Raw genomic sequence first — 26,144 nt, 5'->3', positions numbered from 1 at the left:
AGATACCCGATTCGGGTCAAGTTTGCGCTATATAAAACTCTGCAACCCAAAAAAAAGTGAACCTAGTTCGAGGCAGTTACCTTTTTAAGGAGCTTTATACTTGCACTCCATTGGTCTGCGACAGTCGATGTTTGTACTCCACTTGTGTAGGACAATCAATCAATCAATGGTACCACTCAACTGTTCTGGGGCAGTTGACCGGTGTAATCAACTTGTCCAGGACATTCAATAGCTGAGCCTGATAGTTATTAATCTCAGCTTGTCAAGTGTCGGTGTTTAGTTGTCGTAGAAGCTCGCTCCTGTGCATGTGCACATCTACACACACCTCTACGCTCCGCCTCTTCACTGCTGCCTGCCCTGCCGTCTCTCCATCACCTCCCGCACTCACTCAGGCAACAGGCTGAGCACTTACGCGGGAGAAGGAGGCAGTGGAAGGAGGGGGTGGCGGGGTGGGCTCGCAGCCTGACATCATAATTGATCCTTTATATGGTCTGAACCGCACCCTGCCTCCACCAGTCTGCCATTACACCAATCACTGCTAGGCAGGCTCGCCCGTAAGGCGCTTACCAAGCGCTGTACTCCATGGAAAAATGCAGCAGCGCGACGGTTAAATAAATCTGCCCAGCACTTACCAACGCAGGTTACTCCTTCAGCGTGGCATGTATGATCCGACCAGATCCATGTAGGTAATTGGATTGTATGTACAGAAAGTGTGTTCCCTATGTGTAATATCCCAGTGCACGGCGCAACCTGTTATCAAATTTGTGTCTAGATTTGCTTTTACTGGTGTTTAATGTCACTTTCGTCATATTATAGTGGGCACAATAAAGCCCAGCTGCTAGCCGCCTTCCAAGCCCATCGGGTTTTCTTTGCCTCTGAGCCTAGTTAAGTTCCCAGTTTACACCCCAAGGACTTGAGTAAATAACACCAAAATAAACACGCAGGCAGTCACAGTGGGACCCCAGTGGGACGCTCACAGCCCCATTAAAGAAAGGTCAGCGCCATTAAAAATAATCCAGCGTTAACGCCTTAATCCTGGCATTGTGAGATTGAGAACAGATTACTATAGGAATAAGTCCCAATGTCGTGAGTCTTTCTTTTGCACTGGAATGCCAGTGTAAACAACAGAACAAGCATTGGCATAGCCTACAGGTCGCGCCTTTGGGACCTTTATAAATGTTTAGCCATGCAACACTTGCTGTTGCACCAAGGATATTGTTAATGTTTTTCCTAGAGAGAGATCAGAGATTTGTCTAATGGAAGTTTTGACTCATGGAAAGGTAGCATAAAATAAAAAAATATAATGAATCCTTCCCTGAGCATGCTCTGCATGAGGCTGTGGAAGCTTATCCGATGCTCAACCAAGAGGACCTGAAAAGTGAGTTAACAGTAATGTACTCAATACCTGTGTACCAGAAGGCCAAAGATGCCAGGTCTTTGCTGTCTTTAATTCATGAATTAAAGACAGCAAAGACATTTATAGAGACAGTAGCTTTAACTAAAATTGTCATTACCACTCCTATGACAACCTCAGAGGCAGAACGATCTTTTTCCACCTTAAAGAGGATTAAGACATTCCTGAGGAACACCATTCTTCAGGAAAGACTCAATGCGTTGGCAATGCTCTCTATAGAGAGCAAGCTTGTTCAAAATATTGCTGACTTTAACGTTCAAGTAATTGAAAAATTTGCTGCACTTAAAGACCGACATATTTACTTTTTGTATCTAAATTCAGCACGTCTAACTTGAATGGTGATAGTTTGTGACCTGTTTAGTTGGTTCTTTTGTTGTTTGCAGTTTAAATCAAAAAAGTTGTTTGTTTTGTTTGCAGTTTAAATAAAAACCATCTGTGAGGTTCTCAGCATTGTATCTTGAAGTCTGTTATGAAGCTCTGTGGTTATACTGAATAAGCAGCTACCTATGTTATATGACAACTCTTTAATATGATATGACAGCTCTTTAATAATGTAATACATGCACTTTCACAATTGCTTTATTAACCTTCCTGCTTTCTCAAATTTGTTTGAAAATGCACCATTTTCCCACTATTTTTTCAAACTTTTCTCGGGGGGGATATCCCCCGAACCCTCCTTAGGGGGTTCGGGCACGCTCGCTACGGTGCAGTATGATTATCAGTTTCCGCCCTCACCAAAAGCAAATGTCACCAGCAGCCACTGAAAAGAGGCCTGATATTTGGGTGATCTCTGGGGCATACCCAAACTATTTTTTTAGAGGTACTTTTTTCCAGTGTCTACTAGGGTTTGATTGATGTTATGCTAAAATCGGTCTGCTGATCTCTTAAACCGAATAGATTCTGCAACATGTGGGGGTTAATTATTCCAGATGAAGCTCCAAAGCTCCAGATGAAGCTCCAAAGCTCGTTGTGGGTGGACTTCATGGTGTCCATCAAACAGAGTGGTGATGGTTAGTGAACAGTCTAGCCATATAGTTAATTTTTTTTTTTTAGGTCTTGAATAACGGCGTGCATGCGCGGTTGCTGTGACTGGTTTTGTATGCAGTAAAGGGCTTGGAGCCTGCCCGTTATTTACCATTTGCTGGCTTGATCAGTGTCACAAGTGGTGAGGCAGAAAGGTGAGTCTCGATTTGAAAGAGTGAGCCTAAACCGAAAGTGAAGTATGAAGTGCATTCTCCCATACAAAGTATTTTGAAAAACATGGGAGTTTTTTGGGCCTCGTACAACCCAATTCTGCTAGAGTATGTCTCCCCTGACCATATGGTATAAAACAAATGATCAAGGAATCCACAAACGTCCTGAACTATGCAGCTTTCCTCTTTTAAACATCCATAGGTCAGTTTAGCTGCCTATCATGGCTTTAGTGTAGCAAAGCCCTGTGTCTGAGTCACCTGGGTGCAGCTTGTGGCCTCAGTGAGAAACTCTAAGCAGATGCTGCGAGACAGGCTGGGCTATTCGCAGATACTTTTTTTGGGTGGGCGGGGGGGGGGCTCTACTGCTTATTCAGCCTCTCCTGCTCCCTCTTTGCCTCTAGTCTTTCCATGATGTTTTCTGACACTTGTATGAAGTTCTGTCTCCATAACTGGGCTGTGTATTCTTATTCTGCATATTCAATGCGCGCCACTCTCCGTAGGCCAACTAAGGTCTGTCCCCCTGATCCTTCAGTACATGTCTTGTTGCACTAGTGTTCCGTTCTTGGGGTTGTTCTACAAAGCCGTCTGACATCACCCCTCTTGAGGGTTTAGGGGTTTGGTGGGGGGTGGAGTTTATGTATGGCTGTGCTGCTAGCCATTGCTGCTTCCTTCATCTGCCCTAGTGTGCCCTAATAAACTATTAGCAGCTTTCTCCCCTCATGCCCTCTTCTCCCCACCTGCACGTGTTGTCGCACATCAGTAAACTGTACCACATGTGCCCCAATAATCACCCTGGTCTTTCTCGGACTCCTTGCATCCAGTCTGCAAAAATAAAGGGTCACTCTGCTACAGTATTAAATATTTGCTGGATGTTGGAGTCTGGCAAGGGCTGATATCATGCAGAATGTTAGTGTGGAAAAAAAGGCATTAATCAATTACAATTACCGTGCCCGTCGTAACTGTGGGCATAGATTCCTCATCAGCCTGAGCAGTTTCAAGCACAGGGGCGCAAGCATGCAGAGACTCTTCGAGGGGAAGCCATATCTTTACGTCGAGTTCGTAGAGGCAGGAGTTCCCAAAAGGCAGTGAGTTGTTCTTGGCGACAGACTGCGTCCTTCAGCCAGTCGGTCACAAGAGCCAGGGTGCGGCCGCCACACCGCATCGCGACCAGGTGGGCAACTAGAGCCAAATTTAGGGGTGGGCTGAAATATTTCGGGGGTCTAATTCTTCCAACTATAGACAGTGGCTGTAAGAAGGGGTGAACACACAACAAAAGCCTCATTTACAAGTAAATGGTCTTTTAAGGACCTGTTAGGGGGTGCATCTGGGAAGAAGTATGCCATGCTCGGATCGCGGGACATAGTTGGTAGTACGTAAAAGAATCGAGGCACCTCTTCAACCTTTACACCAACGGCCTTGAGCTGGCCTGGTTGGCAGGGAGCCAGGGCCTACCATCAATTAATCACCGCTCTATCCCGCATTACTGTATGCCAATGATTCCGTGCTTATGGCAAGCACCCCAAATCAGCTGCAGCTTCTTATTAATAATTACTGCAAGTTCATGTCATCTTTGGACCTAAAGGTCAATATTAAAAAGACCCTAGTAATGCATATTGGAAAGCGGGTTAAGTCAAAATCGATTTTTATCACAAATGACAAGCTGGAATGTACCATTACGTACCCTTATCTAGGCATTCTTTTTGATAGTAAAATGTTCTGGAAGCAGGCCATGTGCAGCAGTAAATTAATGTTTCTACGTGCAACAACTGCCCTGACCACTTTCGTGCGTAAACTTGGCAAACCTCCCCCAGAAGAACTTAAAAAAATATATTATGCCAAATGTCAGTGTGGCAGTTTATGGCGCGGGCGTGTGGGGCTATGCTGCCGTAGAAACCTTGCAGGTGGTGGAGAATGACTTTATTAGGTACACACTGGCAATCCCAAAAAGTGCTCCAACCTATGGTAGTCACATTGAATTGGGAATGGACTATATCATGGATAACATCAAAATCCAGCCCATTCTCTTACGGCACCGAGTTTGGACCACGGAGCAGTGTAATCTGACCTGCTCACTCATTATGGATTGCCTGGGCCTGGCCAATTGGCAAAAAATTCCCTGGCTGGCCTACATGTGTAACTTCTTTAAGGATTTAACACCTTGAACGCTATGGGGATTTTTCCCCTGTGCTGGAAAAGCAGCAGATGCACTTTACATGACGAGCTGGGCTCGTCATGAGCGTAGCAGGAGGCTACTGCATGACGAGCCCAGCTCGTCATGAGCGTCGAAGGGGTTAAATATGACTACGTGTTTTTTAAAGCCGTCATCCTTATTAAGTTTGTCAAGGAAAAAATCTAAAAATCCTATGTATATCACATCTGAGGGAACTTCGCTTATCTCAGGAAATCACTAAGATCTCTAATATCCAGATCTTAAGTGTTCAATCTTCCTTGGGCGTCCAACCCTACCTGAAATATTATTTGAACGCTCACGAAAAATATCTCCTGACCCGGTTTCGCTTTAATACATTTTTTTCGTATCGTTTCTTTTCCGAAAAAACAAGACTGGTCAAAATCCATCACCAAGTGCCCATGTGACGATATTTCGGAACAATCCACAATCCGTGCTACCCTTTTTTGCAGATTTTATGATTTACCTCGAAAGCGTTGGATTATCCCCCTATTGTTATCAATGGGTTTGAGATCTTGTCGTCCTGCTTTTCATGCTCTGCAACTTTTAGATTCTGAATTTGTTGCTAAACGTGTAGCCGGTTTTCTTTAAGTCTTGTATAAAATATCGGTGCAACTATGATTAACTTGACTTTTAAATGCACTTGCACTTTATTAACATTCTGTCTATTAACTTGCCATCCAGCTTTTAAAGCTATGCTACTTTAGATTTTGAATCTACTGTTAAATGTGTAGCTGGTTTTCTTAAAACTCGTACAAAACATCGGTGTGATTATGATGAACTAACTTGACTTTTAAATGCACTTGCACTTTATTAACATGCTGTCTAATAACTCTGTTTTTAACTTAAAAATGTATCCTGTTTATGTAAATTCTCTCTTGGTAGAACTCGTGTTGCCGTCCCACTTTTATATACTGTTCAATGCAATGTACGTTTTATGGTTCCTAAAAAAAATTGGAAACGGAATAAAATATATTTGACTGACTGATACACCAAACAGGCAGTAGCATGAATCGAGGCACTGGGATTAATTGATTTGCCCATGATCAAAGTATGTTGAGCGGAGGCTGAGACACGAACCAGGTTCCCCAGATTCAAAGTCTGTAGCTCTGGCCGTAACGCCACATCCCCAGTCCAAGTCAAATTCAATACGAAAGCAAAAAAGCTGGACTGCACTGGTACAAAAAACAGGAACTGAAAGCGAGTGGTAAAGCAGAAAAGGCACCCTCGCCGGTTACACAATCTGTGCTCAACTGAAAGTCGAGTAGCCAGCTGGTACTGACTGCTCGTGGTCTGCATTGAGGAAATATGGAAACATTGCTGCCTACACCTCCCCAGCATCTAATCTCACTGTCCATCACCATTCACAACTTGGTACTACCCACCTACTCCCATTTTGATTGTCATCCTGCCATGCCCTTTGCTCATGCATGCTGCGACTGCAGTGCTGATTCTGTCCTGATCCAAAGGGCTAAACATCCCAGCAAGTGCTTTAAGTGGGATGAAAAAACTAGGGGGTCTCAAGAGGGCCTGGCCAATGTAATTAAGGGTGTGGCTTAATAACACGCAAGCCTAAAGTTTGTGCTTAGCATAGTGGGCCGTCCGACTGGTATTTTGCGGTTTCTGTCATTGCATCCAGATGTATGATACAACAAGCAACATCATACCTACAACAAGTCATGATTATTGTCTTTGTCAATGGTTGTTAGTTGCATAAGATAAATAAACGGCTATTGTAGCTTGTATATAATATTGAAAAAGCTTCCACATAAAGCCCTCGTGACACCACGACAATGTTGCTGCACCTTAGTTCCGAGAAGAGAAATCCAGAGAGAATTTCTCTTTAAAGGTTTTCCCTTCCCCTATAACGCGCGAAAAAACAGACCTACTGTGCCACTACCACGGCACAAAACAGAGCCCGATAGAGACTCGTTTCGAGGCCTCTTTAAAAAAACTGCCTGTGCTCAGACCCGGCCCACTTAAAGCCCTGATCCCAGCCATACATTCTATAGTACCGTAGGGAATGGCCATGCCCACTATTCATGCAGGCGATCTGTACTTTCCAATTGGAGCAATACCAAACCCATCTCAAATACACGATCTATAACTTGCTTCGTCACCAGTCAATCAGCCCTTTGTGAGAGATGCACATTTCCTCGTTTACCTTCCCCCCCCCCCCCCACCCTACTCCATGAATGGTGGGTGCATGCCCTCTTTCCCATGCATACCAGCCGCCCCTGCTTGATATTTTTGGTCTTCATTTTCACTTCCATGCTGCACATTTGGGTTGCTCTCAACTTCTGTCCTACAGGTTTGTGTTGCCGAATCCTAAAATAAATTAAGGTACTTCCTTTTACAGCACCAAACAAATGCCATGGAATAATAAAGCAGGATGCGTGACTGCATATGTTTCTAGGCTGTGCCTCTTCTCTGCCCATGCAAAATATTTGACGGTTTAAAGTGTACACTGTAACCAGACTCTCATAATCTTCCAGACTAGCAGCCTAGTCACATGCTTCAGGCCAGGCTGCCATTAAGCAACACACATTTTGGACACATCTGTGCTTTTTCAAATACAAAATATGTGGCGTTTTAAAGTGCCTCATTTGTGGGCAGCACGACAAATACATTTCTCCTTAAACTTGTCCTCAGTCTCGTATGTATTCCATCTATTTTCTGCACATATGAAGTAGGTCTGTTTTTAAAGTGCTTCAGTTTTGTGCAGTGCAGGAACTACTCCATTTCTCAATCAAACCTGTGCTTAAGTCCTCATTCTCATATGTATTCCACCGAAAGCTCTTTAAGGCGCTCTGTTTATATGCACTTGGGTGCAAGAGATGTAGCCTTATGACCACAGCTACACTCTGCCCCAATCTCCTCCACTCCAATCTACCCCACTACACCCCAATCTACGACACTCCAATCCACCCCAATTTACCCAACTGCACTCCAATATACCCTACCCGAGTGGCACTAACTTAGTCATGGTGAGCAGCATACACTTCTGTACAACATGACTAAAACGCATTGCTAAAGCCAATGCTTGTTTTAGAAGTTAATTCTTCCTATGCATGAGATTCCCATTTTGCACATCTGTGTAGGTCTTTCTAAAATGCATCCAGCAAAGGTAGGATGTTGTTTGTAGATCTCGGAACCTTCGAGGAAGTATCAATCCCAGGTATTAAGCGTGGTCTGGACCCAGTGGAAACTGTCTCTTCAGTATCTCTGTGCGGTCAAGTTGATCTGTGGATACTCGCTTGCTTCTAGCTTTTTGGTAGTTGACCTTAAAGCCTGAGACTTACGACTGGCTTTTAATTCTGTTAAGCGCACAGGGTCCAAAGTTGCTGTCGCCAGTAAGAAAGATGAAATAACTTCCGCAAACAAAGCATATGGCCCCCAAATAATTTGATTGGAAGCGACTTTCCCCATGGGATGCTCCAGCAAAGACAGCCCTGCCTACACCCCCTCTGGATAGGGTAATGAATGTTGTCAAGCACGACCCTTGCTTTCATTGATGGAACAGCATTTAAAGTGGACTTTGAATGGGTTCATTCTTGGCCCCAGCTCGAATTTTTTCGGAGCCTCATGCCCTCTCTGCTTAAACCTAGCTTACCTTCAATGTCTTTCCCCTTGCACAGATATGGTAACTCTTTCCATTGCCACACAAAACATCCCTCTGGAGGGATAAAGCACCATTGGAGGTGGAGTCTTTGTGCTGGGCACTGTGGTTTTCAAGGTAGATAGTGGTTCCTATTGAAACCAAAAACCTGCCATCAAAGTCGAACGTGTGACGTTCCGAACCCAGTGCTGCACTACAGGCCGCGGTGGGCCTGCAGCTGCAGCTGTTGTCCTAGCTGACAGTCTAGTTGTTAACAGGATGTGACTACACTTTACACCCACCCACCACTGTGTCACGAGTCACATGACACAGGCATTAAAAGGAGCAGAGCGCACGCCGAGCATTAACCCACCAGCAAACCTGTGTGTCCATTCATTCTTCATGCTAATGAGGGCCTGGGGCTCACGACGCAACAATGGCGACGAGGGATGGAGCTGAGCCCCGGTGTGCTAGCCACTGCTGAGGGGGGAGAGAATCCTGCCCGAGCGAAGCGCACCCCCAGAGGAAGCAGCGCCAGCTGGCGAGTGCCCACGGGGCGTGTACCGTGCCCTGGGCCTAGCCTTTGATTAGGTGATCGGGAGCCCACCCCGCACCTATCTAGCCCTGCCTTGTGCAGCCGGGCCGCCGGAGGGTCCACAGAGAAGGAGCGGACCGGCCAGAGCCCACCTGCACCGGCCGCCTTTGACCCCGCCATGAAGAGGCTATGCGGAGCCCACCCGCGACAGCCGTGACGCCAGCCGGTCTTGAGGTGAGCCCGTAGGCTACCCGGAATTATCAGGGGCTGACCGGAGGTCCGCGGGAGTCCACCCCGCCTCCGTGACTGCAAGAACAATGAGGGGGAGGGAGCAGAGTAGCTAACCGCCTCCCGACCCCCCTTGCAACGTGAGGAAGTCACACAGCGCAAAGAAGAATCAGCCCTCCCCTGCCCGAATGAGGACCATGAGGCTGGCGGGCAGAGAGGGCGGAAAACAAAAGAATAGAGCATGGCTGCCGCAAATCTGCCCCCACCCCCTGGGTCCCCAGCAGAAGGAGGGGTCTGCAAGCAGCCAGTGCGAAGAGAAAAAAAATAAAAGGGACTCACCGGCTATCAGGAGGAGTCCCCCCGGTGGTGCCTTCGAACTGTGTGCCCTGTGGTGTGGCCTAGCAACAGGCATCGGGAGAAGGGCCCGTCCACGAGGAATTGGAGTAGAGAGCCGGCAGCTGGAAGGAAGCTACGAGGAACAGAAAGGCAAGCAGTCTAATCACCACTGCCACCTAGTGGGCATTCTTCTGAACTGCAGCCAAAAGTAGAAAGACTAAACAAGCCTTGGACAAACCAACGCCAAGAACTCGTTACCAGGCAAGCCTGCATCTACGCAGACTAAAGACTGCAGCTCATGCCAGTTAAGGCAAAACTGGGACAAAGAAGCAAACCAGCATTGGACAAATCAATCACAGCTTGGAAATGGGACCAATCAACAAACCATTACAAGCCAAGGGAAAGCCTACAGGGAGAACAAGCCTGCAGTGACGCGGACGAAGACCGAGACCCATCATCACTGCTGAGGTGACGCCTGGTATTCTGCCAAGAAGTCAGGGAGAAGATGTCCTGTCAGAAGACGTCCGTGAGCTGAGACATCAGGAAAATGTCCGGAAGAAGACCCGGAGAGACGGACGCACAATCCACAAGAAAAGAAGTAATAGGAGGCAAGAGAGAAGATCGTAATGACCGGTCCAGTCACCGAAGAGTGGAGAGAAGACAGTGTCCTAAAGACAGGACAAGACCAGACGGAAACAGGCGGAGTGCACGCTGCTTGAAGAAGCCTGGTCAGCAAGACAAAGGAAGAAAGGTGACCGCACCATGTCGCGAAAAGGAGACGGGAGAAAAGAATGAAGAAAGAAGTCATGTGGCACGGCGCCAAGAACAACATCTGGAAAAGGTGAAGGTGAAGAGAGGTGACACACCACAACATCGTGTACAGTGAACCACACGTCCAGGAGAACACTGATGGCACCAGGAACAGATCAGGCATCTAGTCACAAGACCCAGACGACCCGTCGACTACAGGAGAGCACAGGCCGGACCATTGGCAACACCCACCTTTGGGATCGAGCGGAAATCTGGATGCGGAGGGAGCTCAGATGGCCTGAACAAGGAGAACTGACCATTCCACTCCAGCCCGTGGAGATCCAAGGGGCAAAGGCCTCAGGGACACCGGTGGCAGAGGGGGTCCCAACACGAGAGGTGGATCCATCGCCGTCTACCCTGCACGTCCCAGGAAGAAGAGGAACTTGCCCGCGAAGGCAGGAGTCAACAACAACCCTTCAAGTGGAACTACGGACTCTGTGGTAATACTCTCATTGTCTCCTCAATTCACACGCAGACTGTGGAGTTGGAGCAACGCTGTGGAGGAAACCCGGCCCAGTGGAAACCTGATAAAGGTCCTCCGGGACATCTCGTGGCAGGAGAACACCCGCGAGAGGGGCGTCCTAGTGAGAAGGATGTCTTTCAACCACTCCCTCCTTCGCAATGTGAAGCCAAGCTGCCGACAGTGAAGAAACCGACGGACTAGCAGAAGACAACATCATCCAAGTCTAACATCTGGTCATCCTGTTTGGCGTCATCCTCGAAAGCAAGATCTCACTGGACTGACAAACACACTTCCACGGCGCAAGTCCAGAAGAGCACGCCCACCGAGAACCAGGACGTCAAGCCCAGAAGAACTAAAGTTTCAGCAGCTGAAGAGACTTCTTGTAAATTTTGTAATTATGATATATTTATGTACTTCCTCCCACAGGTTCGGACTTTTGTCTTTCCCTACTTTCTATCGAATTTTGGGAGGAATGTTGTGTCCTAGCTGACAGTCTAGTTGTTAACAGGATGTGACTACACTTTACACCCACCCACCACTGTGTCACGAGTCACAGGCAATAAAAGGAGTCGAGCGCACGTGCTCTGGTCTCATTAACCCACCAGCAAACCTGTGTGTCCATTCATTCTTCATACTAATGAGGGCCTAGGGCCCACGACGCAACATGCAGCCGGTGTTGTGCTTGTTCGGAGCAAGATGCTGGTCTCTGAACTTCTGACTCACGCGTTTCAGTTCTGACGCAGCGTGAAACACGTGCGCACTTCAGAGAAAGCAACAATGCTCTTATGGTGACTTCGAGGTCAGAAACACGACCACCACTCATTTGGTTTCCGTCCTATTGCCTTAACATTTCCACGTGGCAGGTATGTGTTAGTCACAAAATCCCCATTGATGTGCAAGTTTTTATTGTAATTTTGCAGCACGTGTCTCCCCCAAATATGTCCGATGGTGCGTATAGCTGAGCAGTTAATCATATTACAATCCTAACCTAGCACAGTGAGCGAAGAACAGGCATCTAAGAGCTACATGCATACCAAGTCGAAGGCTTAGAACCTTCATTTTTATCGATCTTTTGTTATTCCAAGGTTGCTAAAATGGGTTATTTTGGGTACTGATACATTCTTATTCTTAAACACGTGTCGGCTGTGAAACAATTTAGTGAACAAATCACAAGAATAAAGTGGACAAAGAATGAAATATCATTGTATCTAATTACATCTAAACATGTGGAAACACTCACTTATGTTTAACAAAATTATTACGTGTGCTAAGGAGCGTGTTGGTTCTAGAAGGCAGAGGCCTGTTTTAAAGGAGTTGTGGTTCTCTTTTCCTTATAGCACAATAAGATAACGAACTTATACTAATATATTGTGTTATTTTTCTAAGTGGCGCCCTAATACCTATAACTAACACCACTATCGAGTAGACTTAACTATTGCAAAGTTAAGCTAACCCCAGTTTCCCCCCACCTTGAAGGTATAAATGGAGAGCCTGATGGGTAGGGACCCGTCTCGGCGCCTGCTTTTACGAACTGACAGTGCAGCACACTTAAAAGCCTGGGTGTTCCCATGCATCACCTATGAATTTTGAGGCCATTCCCAATCTATTAACACTGTTAGAAATGTGTGTGACAAATCGTGCCTCCTCGAGGCAGGCATAATGTTGGAGAAATGTTTTTGCCATATATTTCCTGGTTTGCATTGTTGTATATCGATTTAGATTCCGTATGAATTTTCCTGATTCATGCCTTTGTATAGGTATAATTCACATTACCCTTATAGAGGCATAGAAATCCAGTCCTTATTTTTATTTAGGCATAGCCAATTCTACCCAAATACAGGCATGGCTACTTTCATCCGTTAATCTATGTCACAATGATTTCTTGGAAAACCAGACTCTTAGGCCGTTAGGGACTTCCCCTTGCTTGAATATTGATTTCTCCATGAACTCATTTATTATGCATGAACATCTATTCCTTAGGGGTTCATTCATGACGTTCATATGCCCGACTCTTACGTCAATACTGGCATTCCTACACACCTTCAAGGTATAAATCTACCTTCACTTGCTATGGCAAAGCACGGTGTGATTCGGTGTAGTTCGACTATCTACCTGCATGACGCAGCTCGCCACAGCAAGTACTGAAGGAAGCCAACTCCCCAGCTGACGCACTGACTAGACGCCGTCATTCTCCTGCCGAGAATATAGCTCCAGTGTTTGACTCCCCTTGCGGGGTGTTGGGAAATAGAGTCCCGGGAAAGAGATACCAACCGCTCTCATTCTAAGGTATGGAGCTGAGTGAACCTAGAGAAACCTTTGGCAGTTCTTGGCAGAACTAAAACTTATGCTAATGCAGCACCTATTTCTTCCCTCTTACTAGACAGGTTAGGTACATGGGGGTAGACCTGTTTTAGAAGCACCAGGCTAGTATTTTCGCCTGCGTTATTTATGTATGTATTTTTATATATGTCATAGCAACTGTGAGGAAGTGGCTCTATATATACTGGACAGTAAGGCAGTACAGTGTTTATAGAGTCCACAAACCCCAAAGGTATAACCGAGGTTAAAGTCAGAACTGACCTTACTGCTCGACCAAGCTACCACTTTGGAGAGTAAGGCCGTACCAGAGGACCGTGTAAAGCATTTGTTGCACACACTCAGTCAGCAAAAGGTTTCACACACTCAAGAACTGAACTCCAGGCCAATTGATATATCCTCAGATATAGTGGTTTTATTTTTAGAACCAACAGTTATAAAAATATACTTCAAGTTACGAGTACTCTCATGTAAATACTTTGCAGAGGAGCAATAAGTTTGTACACACAACAATTACAGGATAACTAATAAGCAACACCGTTCTAAAACACTAGCATTGGGTTTTTCACAGGAAAGTACAGTGGATTACTTTATGGATTACTTTGGTAGTTCCAGGACTAGATCTTAGATTCAATCCTGGGGTCTAAGCTGAAACCAGATAGCAAAAACGTTTTAGTTACTGGGATGAATTTTCCTGAATATAAAGTGGTTTAAAAAGTTCACACTTAGAAACTTTCCAAGGTAATTCTGACAATGTTATTCAATGGGTGGAAATTCAGGTTACAGGTAAAGTATTATAGTGTTACTTTGGTAACCCAGCACTAGTCTCCTAGGGCCAGCACTGGGGGCTTAACTCAAAACAGGTAGGTGATTGCGTTTCAGTATTTCGTAAGATTTTTAAAGAATATTTGCAGTTTTCAGTATGTGCAGGTGTACCTACAGTGCTCAACGATGTAAACCGCATTAATGAGAAGCAATGTTTGCCATACTGCTTGCCTTGCCTGTCCGCTTTGCATGCATATGCTGAAGCATGTTTTTTTGTGAAATGGAAAAGTTCTTTTATATGTATAGCAGGCTAAAACTTGTTTTGCTTTCTCTAGGAATTGGACGATGGTCTTGATGAAGCGTTTTCAAGGTAATTATATGCTATGAACGGAGTGCATTTGTACAGCGCCTTATGTCACATCAAATTGTGTACAAACATGTACTAAATCTGTGTGCCTAACAGGCATTTAAGAATGAGTTTATACTGAGAAATTACTAAGCAATTTGCCAGTTGCAACCATGTACAATTTGAAGCTGCAGAGTGCCTTATCTGAGCACTTTCGTGCATCGACTGGAAACCAGCCTAGTGGTTTTTTTTTTTTTGCTTCTTTGTTCTGGTTATGCATGCCTAATATCGGTTAACATTTCTGCTTATATTTAGCAGAAACTTTTTTTAAGCCTTGCCCTCTGTAGCTGCTTTAGGAAGGTGGCAAGACTTATTGTTGACCATCTTGATGGATTTCGGGTCTCTGTGGATTTAGATCAACTTTTTCCATTGTATTGTTATCTCGCTTATGAGACAATCTTGAGACAATATGAGACAATCTTGTTCCCTTATCTAGAGAAATGTCTTACTATGGACATTGATTGGAGACCACAGTGACAACTACTTAAAATACTTTTGTGAGCCCCCTAGTGTTTTCCCTGGCTTGGTCAGTCCGAATGTTCATTTGGGACTCAACAATTTGTATTCCGAGGAGGAGCTGTAGTCCACCTTGCGTCAATGCAGAATGTAATGACTTGGTGCCACTCTGCAGTGTTTGTGAATCATTATTTAGTGTTATCAAGGAATAATGGTAAATGACCAGACCACCAGGCTGAAGTTTAGCGGTTTATAAAGGTCACAAGGACTACTGGATGGCTTTGTTTTAACATAATTAATATGCATTTTTATATTGAATATTTTTGTCTTTATTTTTCTTTTGTTTGTCTATAACCAGACTAAAACATATGAGAATAACCGCTGCAACACTGGGCACAGATTAAAAGGAAGAACAATTCCATTTCTAGTTCAGACACATCCAGTGGCAGCAATGCGTTCTCATGAAGGGCAATATTATGTTTATCACTAAAGTGGCAAGTCGGATCTGCACCTCATGGTTCATACTCGTTAACCACTGCAACAGTTATTTATCATACCTCCTCCACCCCCCCCCCCCCCAAACTAAGTATATCCTCTCTGCTTTTAAGTCTATTCTGATCATTTTCAGGCATCTTTCCTTCCCTGTTGCCCAGTCCATCTTTCCCATATCCTCTCCAGAGGGTTGCCCTGCTTCAGCCAGAGTTCGATACTGGTTCTGATCAACTTCTAGCCGCAGATTCCTCCCCTTTTGAATATTCCCCAGGCGTTAGACTGGATCTGAATCTTTTGTTACGCACCCTTGTGGCTTGGATATTGCAACTATCAGAGTATGCTCAACCTGGAACCCATGGAATGCATCATTTACTTGATAAGTGGAATGAAACATCCATAGCGCCATGACCCATTGGGGTTTGTGTCCATATAAATCCTTTCTCGCCTTATGGATTTCAGGATAGTTCCTCTTGCATAACCAAACTTTGCAGAAAGGACATATACAGTACTCCCCAAATAGTATCATTTTAATACTATTTTTGTAAAGGATCCAGAAATAAGACCAGAAAATATCGCTTGATCGTGTTTCTGAACAGCATAGTGAATTTGTTAAATTTGTATTGCCCATTTTGGAAAACTAAGTTGACTATTAAAATGGGGTTTCTTGGTCCAGATGGGCTATTGAGCCAGTTTTAATACCATGGGAATGTAATGGCCTGAAGCCTTGTTGCCAAGAAAGCTCTTGGAAAGAATGCAAGCCAACTTTAACTGCTATTACGTTAATTGCAGTATGGCATACGCTACAGTGAACTACGCCCTGCTTTGGTCTAAATTAGTTGCAAATGGAAGCGACCTTCATTGCTTTTATTAAATTTAGTAAATTAGCTTTATGCTATCTCAGTGGGTGAGAAATCAAATAAGCATCATGTTTGCTCAGATGATAAAATAAATGTATACCAATGCTTTAACCTAGGTTGCGTCCTATACCATATTGTATTCTATTTTTTCTTTATTTTATGTAGTTTTATATTACCCTTATGATATAGCACATTGAGTAGAGAGTAAGCATTTCTGTGAGGTTATAAGGCAAATGGAGAATATGAAGGCTAAGAATGACTGCGTCGTTTAAAGAGTGTAGAAATCATGTTCAATTTGTATGTGAGCTGACTTGGCTGATTATTTGCAGGGGGTGCTGTTTTCCACCGAAGTTATCCACACAATGTTTCCAATCTTGACTTCAAAGCAGGTGTTATTCTGGTTGATAGAACCCCAGTTAAATTGCAGAAGTTGATTAAGCTCTTGGTGGTAAAAAGATGGCTTGTCTCAATAACTTGGTATTCAAATATCTGGTAACCGGCGATTAATCCTGATCATGCTTGTCAGGGGGTTAATTTCTACTCCACTGTGGAGAATGCGACTGTATAATCTTGCGACTTGAGGAAACGCTCTTGAATACAATTTCAGTGCTTTGTTGTATTAGTGTCTTGTGACACGCCTCAAGGACCTTTTTCTATGAAGATTTATGCCACATTACTGTATTGTGCTCCTATTTTTTGTGGGAACTTTCAGCATCTATACATAAAAAAAATGCAAACACTAAATGCCAAACAGGCAAGGAAGTACTTTGCTTGGAGATTAGTCACAAGATTGAAAAGCAAGCTGGTCAGTTCGGCAACAATGTTTATCCTCTGGATGAAATCCTCCACGTTCAGTATTGAAATGTTCAGTTACTGCTTTCATTTGGGACGAACTACTGTCCCGTCAAAGCAACCCTTGGTTTCTTTTCTTTGAGGGCTTACTGGAAAATTCTAATGAAGAAATATGGTAGGAATTGCTCGTGATCTTGACTGACCGACTTGAGCTATGTAATTGCTCCAAACGGTGGTGCTAACCAAGTGCAATGAAGTGGTTTGATTATATGTAATTTATTTGTGGTACTACAGTGGTCTACTTCATGCTATTTGATGGGATCCCACTGTCCCTTCACGCAACACAGATTTATTAAACCAATTACAGGTGGACCTTTTTACCTACTCTGACAAATGGCATATGTCTGAGCTCATGTGCGTTTGTTTGATCTATCTTGGTACACATACACTCGCTCCACCTCCCCTCCTGAGCTTTCCTTCCACTACGTTGCCTTGCAAAGAATGATCTCTCAAAAGATCTTCCCACAAAGCAACATAGGAAGGCAAAATCTTGCTAGAGGAAACATTCAAAGGACTGTTTGCGGTCTCTGCCATTCCCCATTGCCAGACACAACTCTTGAATTCCAGCAAACAAAATTAAACTGTAGTTCCTGACTCTATCACCTGACCCTGCACAGGTCTACTACCAACAGCTGGCTGTTGGATTTGAGTGGCTTCAGTAAAGACCTTGTTGCTCCCTAACCAAGACTATGGCAGCTCTGATTCCTCCACACGTTGTACCTAGGGCCGAAGGAAGCCATACCCACCAAGGTGCCCTCACCCATTCACTGCACTGCTTTAGTAGTTAGCTGAAATAATCCATGTGGCAAAAAAAGTAAAGGCATGTTCTGATGATGTGCACTTGGCAGAGCCACTTCCCCAGGAGCTAGAAATGTGCTTGGTTGGAAGAAATATTTTGGTAAGACTCAAATGTCCTTACCATGCTTGATAAAGTTTATGGCTGTAAAGTGGACTACATCATTCTACATTTCCGTTTGGATGCTGACCTGTTTTCAAACTGCATTACGTTTTGGATACCTCTCCAATGGGTTATCCCTTACCCCTTTCCTCAGAAATTGTTACTTCATTCACTATGGTGGTATGAAAAAAACAGCAACATCTTTGGAGTCTGCCCTCTGCGGAGGCAAAATGTAACATTTTGACAAATTTGAATCTTCCTTTAAATTTGCTAAGCCAGGGACAACTTTTTGTAGCACAGGTTTTGCAACTACATGTACCTGTAAGTTCTTTGGGTAGAGGCTTTAGACGTTTCGTAGCCTTTAGCACCCATCAATCTTCGAGACCAAATTCACACTGATCTCGGCATATGCACGATTCCAAACATTGACTTTTTATCAAGTAGAGGACTTTAAAAAAAAAAAAAAAAAACATTTATGTGTCCTCATACAGAATCAGACATCTGTGGAAGGTCACTTAGCAGGTCTGATATCTTGAACTTGTGTAACGAAGATTGTGGAAAATGAGTTCTGACTCACACATTTGACAAATGCACAAGGTCGTTTTCTACGTCTTTAAAGTCATTCTTCTGTCTCAGAAAATCATTTTAGAAAGTTCAGCAGTCAAAGTTCCAAGCTTTGTTCCAATTTGCTCATTGTGTAATCAACCTTAAGACCGTGCCTTGATAAGAACACTGGCTATCTCTGGGTCAAATTTCTTGTACAGAATATGAAGCAGGATGAAGTCTTTTCTCACCTGTTCAATACCGCATCTGTAACTTTGACAATCCTTGATTTGTCATTGTTACTTAGATTTGTTGCAATGTTAACACTTGAGTACAGAGACTCCATTGGAACTATTTCTAACAGCCCACTCAACATGTGGCATGAAGCTCTGCTTCCTCCAATTTGCTGCTAAATTTTTGAAAAATATGGCCTGTATCTTTTTTTGCATAGCTCTGCTGGCACCTACTCTTCAATGACCATCATTCCACTTGAATTCATTGGAAATTCTGTGTTCACTGAAGCATCAGCAATGCTTTGGCAAGTTAAACTCTCCAAGTTCATCTTTTTTGATGAACATAATTTATCTAGTTGCATAGGTATCCAATTATTGATGCAGGAATGATCTATTGTTCCACTTGTAGGCATTTGTCTGATTCTCGCACGCTCTTTGACAGTTCAAGATAACTGTCAAAGACCATGTGTAGTTTGTGCAAGGTGCACACGTTATCTGTGGAACAATCTGAACGAACTCTCTGGTATCAATGACATTTTGGCCTTTATTTTAATCAACTTTATTTTCGATCACAAGGATCTTATGAAGTGCAAAGTGCTATACAATGTAAAAAACAGTATAAGCAATACAAGACTATTTACAAAGTGCAATATACATGAGTAGTTAAAACAAGGCAGAATTAAAGAACATTTTCCGTTAGGTGGCCCAAGTTTCGATATACACAGGTGAAAAAACTATGTAATGTATTTAAAACGTTGGATCCATAATGCATGCCAAACCAAAGACCACCACCCTGCGAGTGTCGGTAGCTAAGATTCTCATAACCTCTAGGTAATGTCCAGGTTGAATCAGTTTACACAACGGCACAATCCACTTGGCCCGCAAGATTCTATATTAGGGGCAAAAGAATAGCAGGTGGACTATTGATTCTGAGCATGCCTTACATGCAGGATACTGATCTATGGTAGCCTTGGTACTCCACTTTTACAAAATAGTTTGGTGGGTAGGGTTTTAAAGCAAAATTGAATAAACCATTTCCGTGCCAGTAGTGGTACAATTTAATCAATTGTTTCCTCAGAGTGGGGCAAATTTAAAACCGAAAATCCTGAGTCAGAGTGCCCACCAGTTTGACCATCTCCTTCACCATAGTGGTATCCCAGTATATCTCTTTGGCAGTACATTTTGGGATAAAACACAATCTTTCGGGATTGTACCAATATTCCTCCACCCCGAGACGCTTCAGTACATTTTTCAGAAAGCTAAACCACAGGATAGTTAACCTGGGGTCGCTTCAGGAGATCAATCTTCTCTCCTCTGTACGGAGTGAGCTCATTTACCGACCACAGACGGTGCCAAAACATTAACTGCTTATAGCACAGCTTGTACGATAACGTTTTCTGGCCCAGTTCTAGAAACAGTGGAGCCAGAGGGGTACTAGAGGAAGGTTTAACATTGAGCGAAGAAACCAGTTCTCTACAACTGTAAGTTTGTATTTCCAATACCCCATAATTCGGCATCATAATGGGCTCCCCCCCCTCCTCCGTATTTTGGTGTTATAAATTTCTAATTCTGGGGCCACTTTCCTTGTTACAGTTCTGTGAATTTCACTTAGGTGGGCTGTTTGTTGTATTAATGATATTTGGGCCTTTTTGATATGGGGCACTCAATTTAGCTTTGAGGTTAGGTGAATGCCCCCATAGTTGAAAGCATAAACTTGCTCTAGGGGACTATTTCCTACATACATTTGCCTTTTTGGTGGCTTAGAATGCCCCTTCGAGAAGATTATATATTTTGTTTTAAACTCTTTTAGTACCAACCCATACTCATTGCATAGTTCCATAAAATTATTCAACAGTTGTTGCAAACCATGGGGGAGATTTAGAAATTAGTAGGGTGTCATCCGCGTAAAGTAGGGATGGTGCTCTTCTCTCCTCCACCTTTTGGTGTCTCATTCATCCCTATCAAATCACCCTATTGATACCACAACAATGTGGGCGCTAGGACACCCTTGTCGCACTCCACATTCAACAAGAAAATGCTCAGTGAGTTGATTGCTAACCCCCCACATAACTTGTTCTGTATTTGAAGATAAACATTTCTAGAAGGTTATGAGGTATACTCCTCTCCGCCAGCACCCTCCACAACTTTTCCCTTGGTACCAGGTTGAATGCAGTGCGTAGGTCAACAAAGGCAACATAGTTTTCCCCCTTTAATACAGACCTCTCTCCAGTAAATGCAGTGGAAAACCTGATCCAATGTGCTGAAATTAGCACAAATGTAGAAAAAATAAAGGGGTTTGGTCCACTTGGGAAGGAGGGGGGTTGGACCACTAAATTTATACAAAGAACAATTTACCCACACCTCCATTCATTTGAGATCGGAAATCCGATCAAGGAACAGAATAGACTAAATTAATTATGTCTATCTTGGCAATGATGATTTGCCTCTTTTATTTTGAATTTATTTCATAGAGAAAAAATTATTTAGAAGGCTGAATTAGGAACACATTGTCAACCAAACAAACTATCACATTGACAAACACCTACACATAAATCAATTACTAAATATTATGCATAAATTACCACACAATTTGACAATACATTTTAAACAGAACAAAATTCTCAAATTAAATGCGTGAAAACATTCATGAAACATGTCAAAGTTGATTCTATATACACTATTTACATATATATTCAATTCTATTGCTTTACGCATTGAATCAAACAAAATGTAAGAAATTCCTGATTTATAACAGGTAACGAATCCTCGTGTTTTAAGGGGTGAAGCAAGAATCATCACGTAGCCGACGCGTTTCGAGTTCTGGCCTTACAATTGACCAAACTCATCAGGGCAGCATTAATCCTGTCTTTGAAAACTAATTTTGACAAGAAGAAAAAAGAAATAAAATCATTTTTTTAGAATAGCTTCTAAAAAGCCCCTGTAATCTCACTTGACCACCACTACAATATGTAATTACATACCTGTTTATTAACAGTATGAAGTTCTGGCGTTCTATTAATCTCCTACGGAGAGCTTTCCAGTCTGCAACAAAGTATCAATCGCTATTTAAAATCATGCCGTGAGGCTTTTAAACATGCCAACGTGTAACGGGAAAGAATGGAAATTGTCTTGCGTGGATGCCACTGAAATGACACTGAAAAGCTTCACGTTCTGGCACAGGTCTGTAATCCTGCAAAGGGTGATAGCTGTTTTTACTGCCCAGTTCCGTTAGTATGCGAAAAGAATTAAATGAAAGAGCGGGACCATTACTCACTCGATAATCAGTGTTCATTTGCAAATTATTTTCGTGCTCTATTTGACCTCGATCTTTTGGACAGGAAACTGTAAAGGGAAAGAACGGGCTAAACTTAGAACCGTTACCCAAAAGATATATCCCGAAGCTCACTTTCTATGAGGCTTTCGTGATTCCCTTACCAAATTCCGCTATGAGCGCACGGCATTAATGGGAGTCTGTTGCTCGCCGAAGCATTCGCAAGCCGGCGGGCCCAGCCAAGTAGGGAATATAATTCCAGGTCAAAGAAGTCACGTGACAACTGTGTGCGTCAGAGGGGGAGGGGCCACCTGTCGATTGAATTCTGGACCTTGTGGTTCCCAAATGAAAAGCCACTATATCTAGAGTGAACCTTTTAGTGAAAGTTTACCAACCCGAGTTAGATTCTATTCACTTCGCTCATACAGTTGAGCCCATTGTTAATGCTGTCAAACTTCATAATTAAATACGCTTCCTTGCGTAGTAGCGCACTTTCAATATTGGAAGATCGATGTTTTGGGTCTATTGCAGCCAATACCGTCCACTCAATCATTTTCGGAATGGTTAGCAGATATGAAATGCTCAACCATAGGGGCAGTCAGGACTCTGCGCCTTAGACGCGATCTATGTTGTGTGATTCGCACGTTAACTTGTTGGCATGTTTTGCCGATATATACCTTGTTGCATCTGCAAAGCACTGCATAAACAACATTTTTTGTTTTGCAGTTAGTAAAACTCTCATGTCTCCATTTGATGTTGTTGTATTCAAATACATTTCCCTCCAAAGTTGACGAGCAAGCTACACAGCACCCACATTTGTGGTGCCAGTCTATTGGTTTCAAATTCCACTGTGTGATTAAATCACTTTTTGGTTTTGGAACATAGCTGTCAGCTCTTATCAGCTGTTGTCCAATACTGAGGTTTTTCTTCATAGCGAAGATAGGTTTAGGCATAGGGTATTCCAGATTCTCCAGCAGGTGCCAATTTTTCAAAATGATTTGCCTAAACTTGTTTGTATGAGAGCCGAAGGTCGTCACACAAACAAGTTTATCCACCCCAACTTGTCTTTCTTTTGTAACGAGCTTTCTCTGGGAGTGAATCTTGCTCTCTTCTTGGAGTGCCTAAGCAACTTTTTAGGGTATCCCCTCTTTATCATTTCCTCACAGAATGAATTAGCGGGAGTCATTCAGCCAGTTCAGTACAGTTCCTTCTTATTCTTAACAGTTGCCCGTACGGAAGATTTTCCTTCAGGCACTGAGGATGTGAGCTCCTGTAATGGAGGATGGTATTTCTGTCCATCTCTTTTTTGTACAGTGTTGTATTCAATATTCCTGTCACCGGGACTATTGATATGTCCAAAAATGTCATCTTTATTTTACCAGACTGCATTGAGAACTTGATATCAATGTGTCTTGTGTTGATCCAATCTACAAAGCAGTCCAACTCTGTCTGGCTCCCCTGCCACAGGAGCCAGACATCGTCGATATACCTCAACCATTGGAGCATGTTATTGGTGAAAGGATTATTGTTATGGACGAACCTTTCCTCGTATTGGGCCATAAACAAACGGCCTTCTCCGGTGCATAAGGGCACCCCATGGTGGTGCCCTTGACTTGTACATAGAATTCATTCTCGAACTTGAAATAGTTACTCCTCAATGATATTTCAGCTAGTTTGATAATGAATGATGTGGGTACCTGGTGAGGTCTTTCTCTCGATTCCAAGTAAAACTCCATTACCTGGAGGGCTTCATCTTGAGGGATTTGGGTGTACAATGATGTTACATCCATTGTAACCATTCTTTGGTTCTCTTCATCAAAAGGAATTCCTTCAACTTTTGTAATAAAGTCCGTCGTATCTCTGAGATAAGACTTGACATCATTTATAAACGGTTTAAGGAAAAAATCTATGTACTTTGAGACTGGCTCCAAAACCGAATCACACCCCGAAGCAATGGGGCGCCCTGGTGGTGTATGGCTATTCTTATGTATTTTTGGTAAAAAATACAGAATGGGGGTTCTTGGTGCCTTTTTTTTATTCAAAAATTCAAATTCCTTAGGACCCAAAAAGCCTTGATCCAAGGCAAATGTAGTTAGCTTCTCAATTTTGTGTTGTATGGCTTGTAGGGGATCTTCCCTCACTGGTCTATACCATTCATGGTTTTCCACATGACTCTTACCTTCCGTCAAGTACATAGTTCGGAGCCAGATCACCACCGCCCCGCCTTTGTCTGCCTGCTTTATTATAATCGAACTGTCTGATTTCAGATCTTGGATAGCTTTAACATGCTCCTTACTCAGATTGTTCTGTGCAAAGCATTTCGTTTTTTCCAACTTATTGATGGATGACAACACAGCCTGTTCAAAAGCATGAATTTGCTTTGGTATGTTTTGAGTTGGGGTGAATTTGGACTTTTTTAAGGCCAGTAATTTCTGGCGTAGCAGTAGATTCACTCCCAAAGAAATAGGATTTTAGCCTAATCTTTCGACAAAAATCAAGGCCTCTAACTTTAGCTTAGTGAAATCAGTCCTTCTCGTGGGGACGAATTTGAGGCCTAAACTGAGTATCATTTTTTCATTTGTGGTAAGTTGCTTTTGGGAAAGGTTAACAATGGCAGAATGGTCTAGTTGTTGTAATACCTGCTGCGTGTTTTCATTTCCCATGGCTGCTTGAAGCGAACCCTTGATTGGCCTCCCCTGGCTAAAAAAGACTGGTTGGAATTGCCCTGTTTTTTTGATGATGGGCCAGGTCTTGTGTCCGGGGATGAGTCTGATGATGAAGTATCAGAGAAACCTATGAATCTATTCCTAGATCGTCCTTGAAAGGAGGTTAAGGCTTTTCTAGAGTCTGCTAATTTGTAGTAATCTTCTTTCAAGAATGGATAGACCTGTTCTATTTTGAAAGATTTAGAATCTCTTTCAAACTGAATAGTTTTGGAGTTAATTGTGTAGTCTTTAAAAGTTTGGATTTCCTTTTCGATTTTATCAATTAAAGCCTTGGCATCGGTAACTGCTGGATCGTCTGAAATAGCCTTTATCAGGTCATGAATTTCCTTTTCTACCTGACTACAAAGTCTCTGTGCAGTCTCTATGGTATGCACCATAAGATCACGACTGCACTTCCTGTTTATGAAACTAAATCCTCTTTTGTATTCTGAATCTTCAGTGAAAATCACAGGGATGTTTTTGATTTGGAGTCCCCATGGAATCGTGCCAGCCCGCAAATGTTGGAGTAGGAAATACCAGGGGCGTAGCTAGAGCTTGTGGCGCCCGGGGCTATCCCTCAGATTGCCGCCCCTTGGGGGGGGAAGGAGGGGTGCTGGGGTAAAAGGATGGCGAGCACTTGAAAGAGGTCCGAGAGACACGTAATATCGCCGCTCATAGTTCTTCGTCATACGCGCTGTCGGGCTCTCATCACACCATTGATCAGTGAAATCTCAGGCTATGCAACTCCTTTAAACCTATCAGCCACTCATGGCTTTAGGCAGAGCAGCTCCTAAAACTGACTTTGCAATGAATCACTAATGGGCACTATAATCAGCTCCTTAAATTTCAAGGCAAAAGCATGGATCAATATCTCAATAATGCTCAAAGTGAGAACGAAAATATATACACCTTTCTCAATAAGGGCCATACAAAACCCTAAAGATAATCCATGTCAGAAATGCAGTTCCTGTTTACAGCACACTGTGTCAACGACGCAGATGTTTACAGTTCATCTTTCATTACATGAGACTATTTTCTATTTTTCAATTTGAGTTATATCGTTCCTAGACAACAAATGAACTTCTTTTCAAATAAGGCATCCTGTACCTTTCTTCTGACTAATAGAATTGAGTCTACACACAATTATTATAAAATAAGATTGAAGTAGAACATAAGTCCTAAAATATAATACAATTACCCTGCTTCTCGTTGGCATATAAGGTTCTCCATGTCCTGTTCACACAGAAACAGAATAGGGGCACCTCTGGGGAGTATAAAGTTGTATACTGTTTATGGAGCATGTTTTACATGAGATCTCTATCATTGTGTATATGTGGAAGAATACTACTGGATAAGCTCAGACACCCCTGCCTGCTATTGTACTGGGTGAAAGATAGGGCAAACAGACTGGGGTCAGCACTAGGGAGTACTGTGTGTGCATGCTACTTATGGAGCATGTTCTACATGAGAGCTCTCAAAACAAAGGTACCATTTAGTGTGTATGGAAAAATGCTACTGGCTAAGCTCTGAGTCACTCCTGCATGCTGCTGCCCTTGGAGAAAGAAGGTTCACACAGAATGGAAGT

General features: G+C 43.2%; 1 protein-coding gene across 1 annotated transcript in view; it reads left to right on the top strand.

Annotated features, from left to right (window-relative positions):
- The window catches only part of LDLRAP1 (low density lipoprotein receptor adaptor protein 1), a 255,666-nt gene that overhangs the window by 208,056 nt on the left and 21,466 nt on the right, over positions 1-26,144 (top strand). Inside the window, exon 8 of the mRNA XM_078682712.1 lies at positions 14,182-14,216. Within this exon, the coding sequence (XP_078538838.1) occupies positions 14,182-14,216 (35 nt within the window). The remainder of the gene's footprint in view (positions 1-14,181; positions 14,217-26,144) is intronic.

The sequence above is a fragment of the Lissotriton helveticus genome, chromosome 3_1, assembly GCF_964261635.1.
Source record: "Lissotriton helveticus chromosome 3_1, aLisHel1.1, whole genome shotgun sequence".
In the NCBI taxonomy this organism is placed as follows: domain Eukaryota; kingdom Metazoa; phylum Chordata; class Amphibia; order Caudata; family Salamandridae; genus Lissotriton; species Lissotriton helveticus.
The sequence above is the reverse complement of the archived record's forward strand: the minus strand, read 5'-3'. Positions and strand labels throughout refer to the sequence as shown.